A 12,720-nucleotide genomic window follows, 5' to 3' on the forward strand; every position below is an offset into this window, starting at 1 on the left:
AGGCACAAGGCTCCTCTTCACCTGCAGAAGCAAAGTGCCATCAGGCACCGGCACGCCAGCTAAACTTCTTCCAACGCAATACCCTTCTCAGAAGCAAGACAGTAGTCAACTGACCTGCAACTCCCTGCCGCCCCCTGCCAACCACCCCCCACCACACACAGTATTTGCCCCTTGACTTAATTCTCAGGGGTCTGAATCCATCCTCAGTGTGGACCACAGAGGCTAACTAGGATGTTGACAGTTTCTTCTTCATCCGCTGAAAAGAGGAGTCACCCAGAGGTGGACCAATAGACTACCAAATGAAAAATCATGCCCGTTTTCCAACTTTTCTCCACTCATCTTCCCTATCGAGGTTTAGCACTTCCATTCGCCATGCCGAGCCAAGGTCATGTGGGTTAGACCAAGGAGAAAGAACAGACAAACGTGACAATCCACAGAACAGTCTATACCCACTCCTCTTCTTTCCTCCCCTACCCCAGTGGCCAAGAAGCCCCAGACCCACGTCCCCCAGCCCAGTAGGCACCTACTACTACATAGATTGCTTTACTCTAAAAGATCCTACTAGCTGTTACCTCAAAAAGACGTGCTTACCTCTCTTAACTTGGAAACGCATCAGCCCATGCACTCTGACACACCTAAAGAACCCTGCACCTGGCTGAAGGAAAAACAAAGCACTTACCCCAAAGAGCAGCTCAGGCAGAAAGAGCTCTCTGATGGGACACCTGCAGCTTATATACCATTAGGCCCCACCTGGAACCCAATCTGGGAAAGAGGAGGGGCAAAGCAAAAAATAAAAAATAAGAAAAATAAAAATAAAATAGAAATCAAGCAGGATGAGCAGCAGCTGTGTTGTTTTTCTTTATCTGGCTTAGCTCAACAGTGTACAAATCACAGCACAGAGAACTGGGCAGTTTCTAGAAGCAACAATTCCCGTGCTTTTGCTTCAGCTTTGAACATTGAAAGGACAATATGACCAAACAAGTAACTGAAACTATTTCAACCGGAATTAGCTCAAACCTTTCTTTACATAGGCAAAAATAATCTAGGAGCATAACAGATTACACGCCAAAAAAAAAAATTAAGAACACTCTCAAGAACACTGGAGGCCTCCTGCGGTCCTTCCCTGCACTGTAGATCCTCCGCAGGTCTACCAGGGCCACCCGGTGCCCTCTAGCTCCCCCGGAAACCTCCCAGTGACCCCCAGTTTCCTCTAGGATCCCCTAGAGGCCTCCCAGGGTACTCTAGGGTGCCCTACGAGCAATCTCTTGAATAAGATAGATAGGTTACCATTAGGGTCGTTTGGAAAGAGAGAAGGCGCAGAGTCCTGTTGTGTGTGGGGTTGTGTAAAGGCTCCCCAAGGGACTTCACGTGTACCCAAAGGCTTCTGTTGGCAGCACTTTTTGATGGGAGAAAGTGGCGCCGTACATGTTTTCTAGGGTCCTAATTAGGGTTCGGCTCAGTGTTCCAGTTAGGGTTACGTTTAGGGTTGTTTGGCAAGAGAGAAGGCGCAGAGTCCTGTTGCGTGTGGGGTTGCGTAAAGGCTCCCCAAGGGACTTCAGGTGTACCCAAAGGCTTCCGTTGGGAGCACTTTTTGAGGGGAGAAATTGGCGCCATACTTGTTTTTTAGGGTCCTAATTAAGGTTAGGGTTTACGATTATGTAAAGGGTAATATCTGGGTAAATATGACAACCCTCACCCCTCCCCACCTACCCCCAAATGTACAGCTCCTGCAGGACGTACGTGCAGGAGGAGCAGGCAAAGAAAGGCTAATTTAATTAAGTTCTACTTTGGGCACCGTGTTCCTTCTTCAGCCTCGATTTTGTGGCTAGAACTGAGTCTTATCGCGTCAGGCCGATACAACAATTTATCAATTTCAGCAATCCCTTCAGCCTGCTATGTTACATATATTCTGTTTTATACTCGTTGTTTCAAAGAGAAGAGAGAAGCCACAAAAAGCACGATGTCTGGTAAGGTTGAGTCAATCTTCAACGTTGACCCTCGTGGAAGGGGACAGGCAGGGCTCCGCAGTGTGCTGAAGGGTGTTCCCCGGGGCTATGGGACACGCTGGATGGCAAGAGACACGAGAGCAAACGGGGGCCTCGGCATACCCTGAGAGGAGCCTGGTGCCCCTGTGCCACCTGCAGGGGACACCCGGCCCTCCCTGGCTCGGCAGCGGGTCACAGCAGGGCCCTTTGTGACATGGTCTGGGCACACCCCACTGCTCCGTATCAAAGCCAGAGCAGCCAGCCCCGGCCACCCAGTGTCCGGCATGGCTGTGACGGGACAGGGCAGGAGCATGAGGCTGCAGAGCAGTCCCCGAGCATAGCCCGCGTCTTCAAGCAGCGCCGAGCCATTTCCCCGAGATTGCCTCTTCTCTACTACCCTCACCCCGCAGGATGAAGGAGAGACGATCCCCCAGACGCCCCAGGCCGGCCTGGGTGGAGGCCAGGGCTCCTCAGGGGAAAAGATCTCCAGATGAACAGCATGAGGAGCGCACCATGGAGCTGATGATGAACGGTGAGCGAGGGCCCCCGTCCGGGTGAGCAGGGCTGGGGCTGGTGAGCGGGGGGGGCAGCAAGAACACCCTGCTCAGTGTCAGGACCCCTTTACCCGGCACGCTGGCAGTGGGGTCCTGTGCTTGGGGGCATGATAGTGCCTGAAGGCCGGGACTGCTCTGGGCCTGGAGCTGGCCCCAGCTCAGCCTCCCCCAGAGTGGAGACAGCGGAGGGGACCCAACTCCTGCTCCAGGCGTGGGCAGCGAGAGGCCTCTTGGCTGGCAGGAGGCAGCGGTGCTGTGGGATGGGGACCTTTTCTGCCTCTGCAAGCGAATTCTGAAGCCTGGCGCACTCGGGGCTTTCCCCACAACCCCGTGCTCAGGCATGGCAGCCCAGCCCCCGGGCACTCTCCAGCCCTGACACCCCCAGGGAGGTTGTGCCAGGGGAGCAAGCGCGGGGCTGGAGGGAGGCCAGAGCTCCTTCCTCTCCTCCCTCCTGCCTTTGGCCACCCTCTACAACCCTCCTTCTTCTGCTGTGTTCTTAGAAGCTGGCAGGTTAGCTGTCTACAAAAGAGAAGAGGAGAGCGTGTACTTCATTCTGTTGTTTGTCAGCAGCACACAACAGGTAGCTGTGGCCTTGCCCTGGTGGCTGTGCCTGTGTCTCCTGAGGGTCGCGCAGCTCTGCTGCCAGGATGCTGGAGGGCTGCTGGCTAGGCAGAGCTGCTGCCCTCCAGGAGCCCCGCACAGCCCTGAGCCCCTCGAGGCTTTGGTCCTGCTGCCGGCCATGGGTCTCCCCTCTCACACTCCCTGTTGGTCTCTCTGTCGCCCGGCTGCCAGGATGAAGACCTGAAGATGCAGTTCCTAAGGAGCATCAGCAACCTGTGCAGAACTGCCAAAGACAGGGGCCTGTGGCGCGGCCTCAGTGTCTTCTGCAACAAATATGAGCTGGCAGAGCATATTAAGGTGATGGGACACCCCCTGGTGGCTCTGGGAGGGGTGCAAGGGCAAGCTGTGGGGACTGGCCTCTCGAGGGGTTTGGCGGGGGCAAACGTTGTGCGGACATGCAGCTGCCCCTGACGGACTTGGGGACATTGAGAAGCCCCGCCAGTGGAGACCTCAGCAGCAGGGAGGTGGCAGGGCGGCCCTCTGGGTGCCACAGCTGGGTGGAGGCACTGGGGCTCCACTGGCCCTTCTGACCTGTACCAGCTCTGCTGGTGCTGCCGACCTGTGCCGCCAGATGCCAGGTCCCATCCCGGTTGTGCTCTGCAGGTGCTGCTGGAAGAGGAGCCCTTGGAACATCTGCGCACAGAGGTGCGGCAGCAGGCCATGCTCGCACTCGGCAACTTGAGGTACCTGCCCAGCCCCCGGTGTGGCCCTGGGCCTGGCTTCGAGGCTTCCCCTGTCTAGGCAGGAGCCTGACAGTGCCATGCACAGGGCCGCTGCTCTCCAACCCTCGGGGCTTCTGGAATGTGGAAGGCAGTCCCCATCCCAGGGACCACGGCCCCGCAGCGCTGTGTCCTCCTCCCCGAGGCCCTGAGGCACTGCTCCCAGCACCGTGACAACGAGGCCCCTTGCTTTCTTTGCAGCTATGTAAAGTCAGTGCTGGATGGCAAGAAGAACAGCATCATGTATGTGTGCTTCAATAGCGTCTTCTTGCTTCCTTCACAAGAGGATATGAAGGGCCCGAACCTTATGCGCTACTTCAAGGTATGCTCTGGGTGAGCTATTGGAACACCCATCCCTCTGGGTTGATCCCTGGCTGCTCTGTGCTGAGGGACCAGTGGAGACCCAAGGCAGGGCAGGGGCTCAGCTTTGCTTTCCCACCCTCATCCCTTCTTGCCCTTCCCTGGGATCTGGCCACAGGCTGCTCTGCACACAGCAGCTTTTCTGCCCCAAGCCTCTCCCTGGGCATGGCCAGGCAGTATGCGTGTCCTCCCCTGGCAGTCGGCATTCAGATCCTTCTCCTGGCAGAGAGAGAGGGACTGGAGATCCGCTGCCAGCCCTTTGTTTTCCTTGCAGACCCTGGACGCCATGGACCACATGCTGAAGTTGTTCATAAAAAATTCTCCCATCACCGGCTTCTGGGAGCTGCAGAACATCTTGCAGGTCTGCCACTTGCCAAGAGTGGTGGTCACAGGGGCGCTTCCTCACCCTGAGGGAATTCAGCATCCACTCCGGAATGTACAGACCCTACTTCAGTGCCACGCACAGGCAGCATAGTGCAGGAAGGGTGCCCACCTCCCTTGGGGGAACCGGGGGCTGCCAACTGAGGTCTTCTGGCAGCCCAGTATCCCCTGGCTGCAGACCTTTCCCCTCCACAGGCTCCTCCTGTGTCATAGAAAAGCCTTGCCCATGGCACTCCTGGGCTTTCTTTGCATCAACGCAGTGGCAGGAATTTGACCCCTCTTCCGAGGCACTGCACTGGTCACCGCTGGTGCTGCTGCTGTCCACCTGCCTCCCTGTCCGCGGTGCTTTCCTCCCGAGATCTGAATGGTGCGGGAGCCCAGCACTGATGCTCCTGCTTTAGCGGGCATCAGCTCCCAGGGCAGACCAGCAATTTCTCCCCTCACAGATTCTGCTGCCCTTTGCCAACTCCCACAGCGAAGCTATTTGCGAGAGGGCTGTGGGGAGGATCACGAAGCTGACCAGCTGGCTAGCCGCAAGCTTCTCACCGCAGGTAAGGAGCCACGCACCCCTCCAGCCAGCCCACCTCCCCTTCCCCGCAGACCACATCAGCCCGCAGCTCAGGGGTGCTTCCGAGGCAAGCCCGGCTACAGGTTAGGGCCCTCAGCTAGGGCTCAGCCCTGAAGCAAGGGCCTTCATCCCTCCTTTTCCCATGGACCCCGAGTGGGGGATGTTCCCTGTCCCTGAGAGAACTCTCGGGAGCCAGCTCTGCCCCCCGTCCTGTGCAGGACTGAAGTGCGCAGGGAGCATGGTGGGAGACCAGGCGTGGCCAAGGCTGCTGCTCTGGGAGCCGGGGCCGGCAAGGCCTTGCAGAGCTCTGACTCACCTGGGACCCAGCCCTGGGCAGACTCTTGGCTCCAGGACATTGGCTCCAGCTGCCCCCCACAGCACTTCCCTCCTCTCTCCCTTGCCCAGATCCACAGCATCTCTGGAGGACACAAGGACAGATACACAGAGTGCAATATGCCAGTCCTGGGACAGTTGGTGGGACGGCTCCTCCTTTGCCACACTTGCAAGAACTGGCAGCTAAGATGGGAGGCTTTGGATGCTCTTCATTACCTCTTCCGATTCATCCAGAAAAACAGTAAGAGAAGCTGTGTTGGGCTGCCCTCCCCTCCAGACACAGGCACTGCCTGATGCACTTGCTTGTTTTCCTAAGCAGTGCCACGGATCATTCTTGTAGAGACCTCTAGAGTGGTCTTCCTAGAGAGAGGAAGACTTCATTCACTTCCTCTCCTTGAGCGGGGACGTTTTAACAGGCTGCCACCGCGATGCCACCAGCACTGCCTCACCTCTGCTCCTGACCCATATGCTCTCTCCCAGACTGTTGGTGTCCCATTTATCCAAGCTGCTCCTTCACAAAGGAGACGACCCCCCCGCCCCATCTTCCCCACCTCCCCTGAAGATCTTGTACCCCTGCACTACAGCGCTCCAGCCATGCAAGCCATCCCCCACACCTCAGTTAGTCCAACAGCGTTTTAGTTGCGTGATTGCACGCAGGGCTCTCATGCCTTTGAGTGTCCCAGGCCGGGAGCATTTGCGTGCGTACAGCTGAGGCACGTGCCACTCCTTGCTCTCTTGAGATCTCTGTTGTTCCCATCACCTGTCCACCTTTGCTTTACATCTCTGTCCAACACTTCCGCCCTGGACTCTGCATCATATCCTCCCTCCTCAGCCATTCCTACTCAAAAGCTCTTTTCACCAGTTGGTAAGCCTCTTAACAAAAGTGGCTTGTCCTTGTGAATCTTCTTTTTGTCCCCCTCCACTGTCCTGTTTAGGAAGCACAGCACCAGAAGATACTCAAGAGCCTCAAGAAGAAGCCGAGGCCGTGTTCTGGCTTCCTTCACCCACTACCACTGACATTGCCATGGTAATGAGTTCCTCCCTTGCTGGCACACTTGTCCCATCAGCAGCAGGAGACTTGTGGGAGCACGGGGCTCCAGCATCAGTGCGGCTGGCGTGGCCTCACTCTTCCTGGCCCGAGCGTTCCTGCTGTCCCTGAGTAGGACCTCTCCATAGGCGGTACTCCAGCCTCACAGCAGCAGTTCCTCCTGGCCCTCCTGGCCACCAGCAAGCCCTGGATATCTGCAGGGCCAGCACACTGGGCCCATGCCTCCAACCCTAGTCCCTCACCCTGAGGGCTCTTCTCAGCCCCCACCACGCAGGGACTGCAGCCCCTGCTTCCTGCTTTCCTGTGGGCACTGCTGCCAGCACGGCCAGGCATCTGTCTTCAGAGCTGCTCTCACCGCTCAGTTCTGCAGCACCATCAGGGCACTTGGTGTGACGTGTCTCACGTCCCTTCCTCCTTGTAGAACTTCGGACAATACCTCCGGCCGTCTCAGAGGACAGACGTCATCCTCATGGTCATTGAAGCCCTGAGAGACTCCAGCATATATGACAAGCAGGAGGCCAGCAGTGTGTTGGACATGGCCATCCAAGACTCTGCCTCCTGGCTGACCGATGTAAGTGGCCTGTAGTTGGACTGCCCTGCCCGTTAGCCCATTTCAGGCCCCGGTTCCTCCCTCGCAAATCCAGCCCTCTCAGGCACCTCAGGCCATCTGAAGCCATCAGAGAGTGATGGGAAGGGCAGTTGTGTCAGTAGTAGCTGCAAATATGGCTGCACTCAACTTTTTCCTCTCCAGGTGCCGAAGATCATGAGATGCATCTACGGAAGTGTGGAGTGCATCAGCACGGCATCAGCCCGGCAGAGTCTGGACATACTCATCCTCTGGCTGACCAACCAGTGGCCAAAGAAGGTGGTCAGGAGCCTGCTGAAGATCTCGCCATCATCTGACAGGTACTGGCATGACAACCTTAAGGGCTTCTTGTATGGGAGGGGAGGGGACAGGAGACTTTCTGCCTGACAGATCCACAGAAAACTCCACGATACGTTTACAGAGCAGGGCCCTCCATGCCGCCATGCTTCCCAGCCACGGTTCATTGGCCACAGCCAGGGCAGCCAGAGCTGACCAGGCCAGCCAGGATCGCCGCCACCACGCTCCCTGCCTGCCCCACAGTGAATGTCATCTCTGCCCTCTCCTGCTTGCCCAGCCAGGGCTCTCAGGGCACCCCAAGTGAGGGGGGCGGCGGGGCCAGGGCTGCAGGACAGCCTGGGGCCTGCGGGGCCTGTGCAGGCCATGGCGCTGTGGCGGAGTGTGCCCTGCTGACTGAGTGCTCTGTCCTCGCAGCGCTGCCCTGGCCATGTGGGAAGCAATGTTTTCCCAGAACCAGACTATGGAAAAGGTCCTGAGGGAGATACTTGACGTGCTCCAGGACCAGCAGCTGCGCAGGCTCTCTGGCTTCGTCACAGATGACAACTGCATCCGTCACTTGGCGGTGAGTTACCGGACGAGGCCTTGCTCCTCTTCAGGGCCGTGTGTGTGCCTCTGCCCGTCTACCCCCAAACTGGCAGCTCCTCCAGGACGTACGTGCAGGAGGAGCAGGCAAAGAAAGGCTGCTGGGTGCTGCCAGGCACAGGGCACTCAGGGGCCCTGCGGCCCTCCACAGCCACGGCTGCCCCAGGACAGGCTGCCTGGCCCCGGTGCCCTGGCCTGAGCCGCCAGGAGAGCCAGGAGCTGCACGGTGCCTGCAGCCCTGCAGGCTCTGACAGTCTCTCAATGCTGTGTTCATTTCAGCTGCTGGCCCACGCAGACGTTGGACAAGACGACTTGGATGCCATGTACCATCTCCAGAGGCTCTTGAAGCGTCCCAGCCTAGTGATGCACTCACTGGCGCTCCGCGTTCTCCTCCCAGTGTCAGAGAGACCTGTAATGGTGAGCAGGGCACACTTATGTGAAGGCCGGTGCGCCTTTGTCCGGAAGGTATCATGGCCTACTCACGGCCAGCTGGGAGGTCTCTGCTCTGCCTGCAGCTCTGTGGCGCAGAAGAAACGATCAAGAAATGATCTGGCCATGGAGGGGCCCAGCAGCTCTCTGGGGAGCTTTCCATGCATGCAGGGTTACCAAGCCATGTACCTTTTGGGGCTGGTCCGAAAAGGGGACACAGAGCCTTTGCTCAGCTGCCCTCCTTTTCCTACCCTTGCTCCCGTCACATACGCAATGGGTGCCCATGGCCATTGCCTGTCTGGTGGCTGCTTCCCGGTGCAATTCTCGTGCTGCCTCTCCACAAGCAAGATGGGAGCCTGGTGCTCTGGCACCACAGGGTTTTGGCCAGGGTGGCCTCTCATTGTTTCTCCAAAAGGAAACTCTGTCCTTCATACAGGCAAGACAAATTCCAGTCCTGCTGCCAGGCATCATGGAGGGCCTGCAGGCTGCCAAGGCTGACACCAAGATGAAGGCCCTGCTTCTCATCGGAAACGTGATGGGTCATGTGAAGAGGAAGCAGGCCAGCTCCATCGCTCTGCAAGTGGCTGGGGAGATCCTGCCACTGTTCAATGACGTAAGGCTGCTGCGGGACCTGAGCCCACAAATGGGCACTCCAGTGACAGCTGCCCCCCGTGACGGAGACCTATTACGTTCCCTCTAGTGGGGCTGTGTCCTTTCGCTGTGGCTACAGATCTGGCGGCAGCTCCTTTGAGCAGACTCTGGTTCTGAAGCACCTCCATTCACATCACCCACCCTAACGCCCCTGCTCACCGCGGGCAGGGAGCACCTCTTGCTGAAGTCTTCCTCTCCTCCTCCCTACCAGGAGTGCAGCCAGGTGCAAGAGCTCTCCATCTGCCTCTACAACAAAGTGATGCAGGTTGTGTTATGGTGCCACAAGAGACAGATGAAGAAGATCGTGCGGAGGGGCCTGCTCCCACTCTTTTTTCACCTGAGTGACCAGACCCAGAGCGTGGCCAAGGTCCGTATGTCATACCTGACTAGAGGGACTAGCATACTGACACCACAGGGGTTGCCTGGGCATCCAGGGCCAGGGCTGAAAGCAATCGGGCACTTGGAACGTGTGTCCCCTTGGGGTGCAACCGCCTGTGTCATGGAGAATGGGGGCAGAGCTCCCCTCCTTTCTTATGCCAGGCCCATACAATAGTTCCTTCTCCTCCCTCTGGGCCTCCTGCTGCACAGAAGGACAGAGAAGCGGGGTCCCCTCCAGCGCTGTTCCCTCCAGTCGGCCCTCCTCCTCCTCCAGTGCAGCACCTAGGAAGAGTCCCTGAAGACCCAGTGCTAGCAGGGGCTCAGAAGCAGGGCACAGACACTTCCCAGGCGTGCCCTACCTGTCCCAACAGGGCTCAGCAGCAGCAGCAGCAGCAGCAGCAGCAGCAGCCCATGGCCTCCAAAGCCTGTGCTCATGAGGCCCTCAAGGCTTCCTTGTTGTCCCTGCAGCTGTCAGAGGCTGGGTCTTTGAGCCCCAATGCCTGTCTCTCAAGGGCAGGATCAGCATGCCCTCAGAGAGCTTGGTCCGTGCAGAGGGGTGCAGCACACCCAAGGGCTGAGTGCCAGCTTGCTGCCCAGCCTGGAGAGGGGAGAGTGGTGGGAAGGGAGGTGCAGTCGCAGGGGCCCCATCCCTGCAGCCTGGGCTCAAAGCTCTGCCACCCGCAGCCTGGGAACAAAGGAGATGCAGCAGACCCCGATGGGGAGCCAAGCGCCGTGCTGGGGGATGCCCAGGGGAGGTGCTGCTGGCTCCAGGCTGCCCCACTCTCTTGGGAACTACAGCCCTCACTGCCTGCAGCTGAAGGCCCATGCCTCCTGTGCCCTTCAGCTGCTGAGCCCTGCCAAACGCAGTTCACACTCATCCCCCACCGCATTACCCCACCACGGGCTGGGAAAGGCTTGCAGCCCTGCCAAGAGGTGGGGGCTGCCAGGTCCCCTTCCCTGGGCTGTGGCGCCATCCCTCAGCCTCTGCTGCTCTGCAGGCCTCCGTGGAAGCCCTTGTCACCGCTGCAGCGTTCCTGAAGCGGGAAGAGCTCAAGCGCCTGGCCCAGACAGAGCAGACCTGGAGGATCGCAGAGTGCTTGGTAAAGACAACGCCCTGGTCCCAGCTCGATAATCCTGCCCAGCTTCCCCAGAGCACGCCGCCTAAAGCCGCATCCTTGCTCCCTCCCCTCCAGCACAGAGCCCAGAGTGCTCCTCTGCAGGCCCCTCTCCCCTCCCCGTCCCCTGGAAGCTGAAGGAGCCCCTGGCCCACCCGGGTCTCAGCAGCAGGACGGAGGGGGCTGAGCACCCCCCAGCCCCCTTGGCCAGCGGCTCTCTCCAAACCTCAGCCCCACAGGGCTGGTGGCTGGGAGATGGGAATGGCCTGAGGGGGAAGGGGGGGTGTTGGCAGGAGGGGGTGGTCTGTCCAGCTGGGCAGGGTCTGCAAGCCCCGTAACCTTGTGCTCTCTCCAGCTCGTGCAGGACAAGAGAATGGTGGAGGAATACCTGCAGCAGAGCCTGCCGTACCTGCAGCACACTCAGGTCACCTTGCGGGAGGCAGCCGTGAGGTTCATCGGTGAGCCACAGCCCCCGGGGTCCCTCTTTTGGCAGCCTTTGGCAGCCCCAGCTGCTGCAGTGCCCAGAGAGTCCCCCCCCACCCCGGACTGGGTCCCCAGGGGCCCCGTGCCACCCCGTGCCCATGCAAGTGGGCCTGGGGGGCACCTTGCAGGGTTCTGACAGGAGCTTTGTGCCTAGGCCTTGCCGCGCAGCACTGCAAGGACCAGAGCGAGAGGAAGATCCACGAAATCTGCAGCGGTGAGTGAGGGCAGCGGGGTGTGGGTCCACGACTGGTGGGGCAGAGGGCATTCATCTTTCTCAGAGGGAAGGGAGAAAGTTTGTACGGCCAAAAGCTCAGTTGGGGTTGAAGCTGGTGAGTACCGGGGTGGATAAGAAAAAGGGCTTTTTCGGAGTATGTTAACAGCAAGACACTGCTGTCTACAACTTCCTTGTGATGGGGAGCGGAGAGGGAGGTGCTGATCTCTTCTCTCTGGTGACCGGTGATAGGAGGCGAGGGAGTGGCTTAAAGCCGGGTCAGGGGATGTTCAGATCGGATTTTGGGGAAAAGTTCCTCCCTGAGAGGGTGGTCGGGCACTGAAGCAGGCTCCCCAGGCAAGCAGGCGTGGTGCCCAAGCTCGTGGGTGTTCAAGAAGCATTTGGACAAAGCTGTTAGATACGTGGTGTAAGTCCTGTGCTGCCCAGCGTGCAGCCAGGAGTTGGGCTCAATGATCCCTTCCAACACAGGAGAGTTAATGATTCTCCGACTCTAACCCCTTGGTCCCTCCTTCTCTTCCCAGTAAGTGACAGGTGGTGAGGTGGCAGGGTCTGGAGGGGCTGCCCGCGGTCTCTGCAGACAGGTGGGTTTCATTTCTGCTCTGTTTCTCTCCGTTGCAGTCCTCCAGCCCTTGCAGAACGACGAGGAGCTCTCTGTTGTCTCTCTGACAACTCAGACCATCTTCATCCTGAGATGTCCAAGGATGCAGCCAACATCAAGATGGTGCTTGTGGGCACTGTGCTGCTGGCCCTCCTAAACCAGGGGGAGGCAGAAACCTACAAACGCCTGCATTCAATTAAAACTCCAACAACATGTGCAGTGCCATGATATTCTTTGCATGGTGTGCTGAGCATTCCAGCCTCTACCGTGGTGGGCAGCTGTAAGGGTTTTAGGTGCTGTGGTGGGGAATGGGTTAGGAGTGGTGACTTGCGGAAAACGGACTCCACAATCAATAAGATTGTAAAGTAGGTATGTTTATTCAATGCTGGGCGGCACGGGGGGTAGTCCCGCCAAAGTTGTGCGCACCTGATGTGGCGACTTGCCTTGGTTATATGCAGCAAAGAGTTACATGTGCATGAAGTTTCACAATACGCCTATACATATTCATAACCCGTCCCCACTTCCTATTAAAATTAGTTCCAAGGAGTCATTTCCGTAAACTCCTCCCATCTGCGCTTGCGCAGTGCCTCCTGGTGGTGGTCGTCGGGGGTCGTGGGGATGAAGATTGATGACTCTTCCTCGTCACCGCTAGTTGACCTCTTGTCTTTGCGCAGACTCAGTTGCTCCTTGGCTCTTGCCCATCTGCAGGACCAGTTTCTACCAGTTTCTTAAGACAGGCTCACGCTCTTATTAGGAGACTGACCGTGGTAAGGGGCCCAAGGCTTCTTGCTTTAGTTAAT

General features: G+C 58.2%; 1 protein-coding gene across 1 annotated transcript; it reads left to right on the forward strand.

Moving 5' to 3' along the window:
- Positions 1–897: 897 nt before the first annotated feature.
- Positions 898–12,407, forward strand: LOC121062495. Its single transcript, XM_040542527.1, has 19 exons — positions 898–2,517; positions 3,040–3,119; positions 3,332–3,457; positions 3,764–3,843; positions 4,081–4,201; positions 4,514–4,600; positions 5,067–5,171; positions 5,594–5,762; positions 6,457–6,548; positions 6,991–7,140; positions 7,321–7,475; positions 7,867–8,014; positions 8,314–8,451; positions 8,900–9,076; positions 9,326–9,481; positions 10,491–10,592; positions 10,963–11,065; positions 11,245–11,304; positions 11,941–12,407. Exons 1-19 carry the CDS (start codon positions 2,397–2,399, stop codon positions 12,075–12,077), a joined length of 2,307 nt encoding a protein of 768 aa, XP_040398461.1. The 5' UTR covers positions 898–2,396; the 3' UTR covers positions 12,078–12,407.
- The last annotated feature ends 313 nt before the right edge of the window (positions 12,408–12,720 follow it).

The sequence above is a fragment of the Cygnus olor genome, chromosome 30 (genome assembly GCF_009769625.2).
Source record: "Cygnus olor isolate bCygOlo1 chromosome 30, bCygOlo1.pri.v2, whole genome shotgun sequence".
Lineage (NCBI taxonomy): Eukaryota > Metazoa > Chordata > Aves > Anseriformes > Anatidae > Cygnus > Cygnus olor.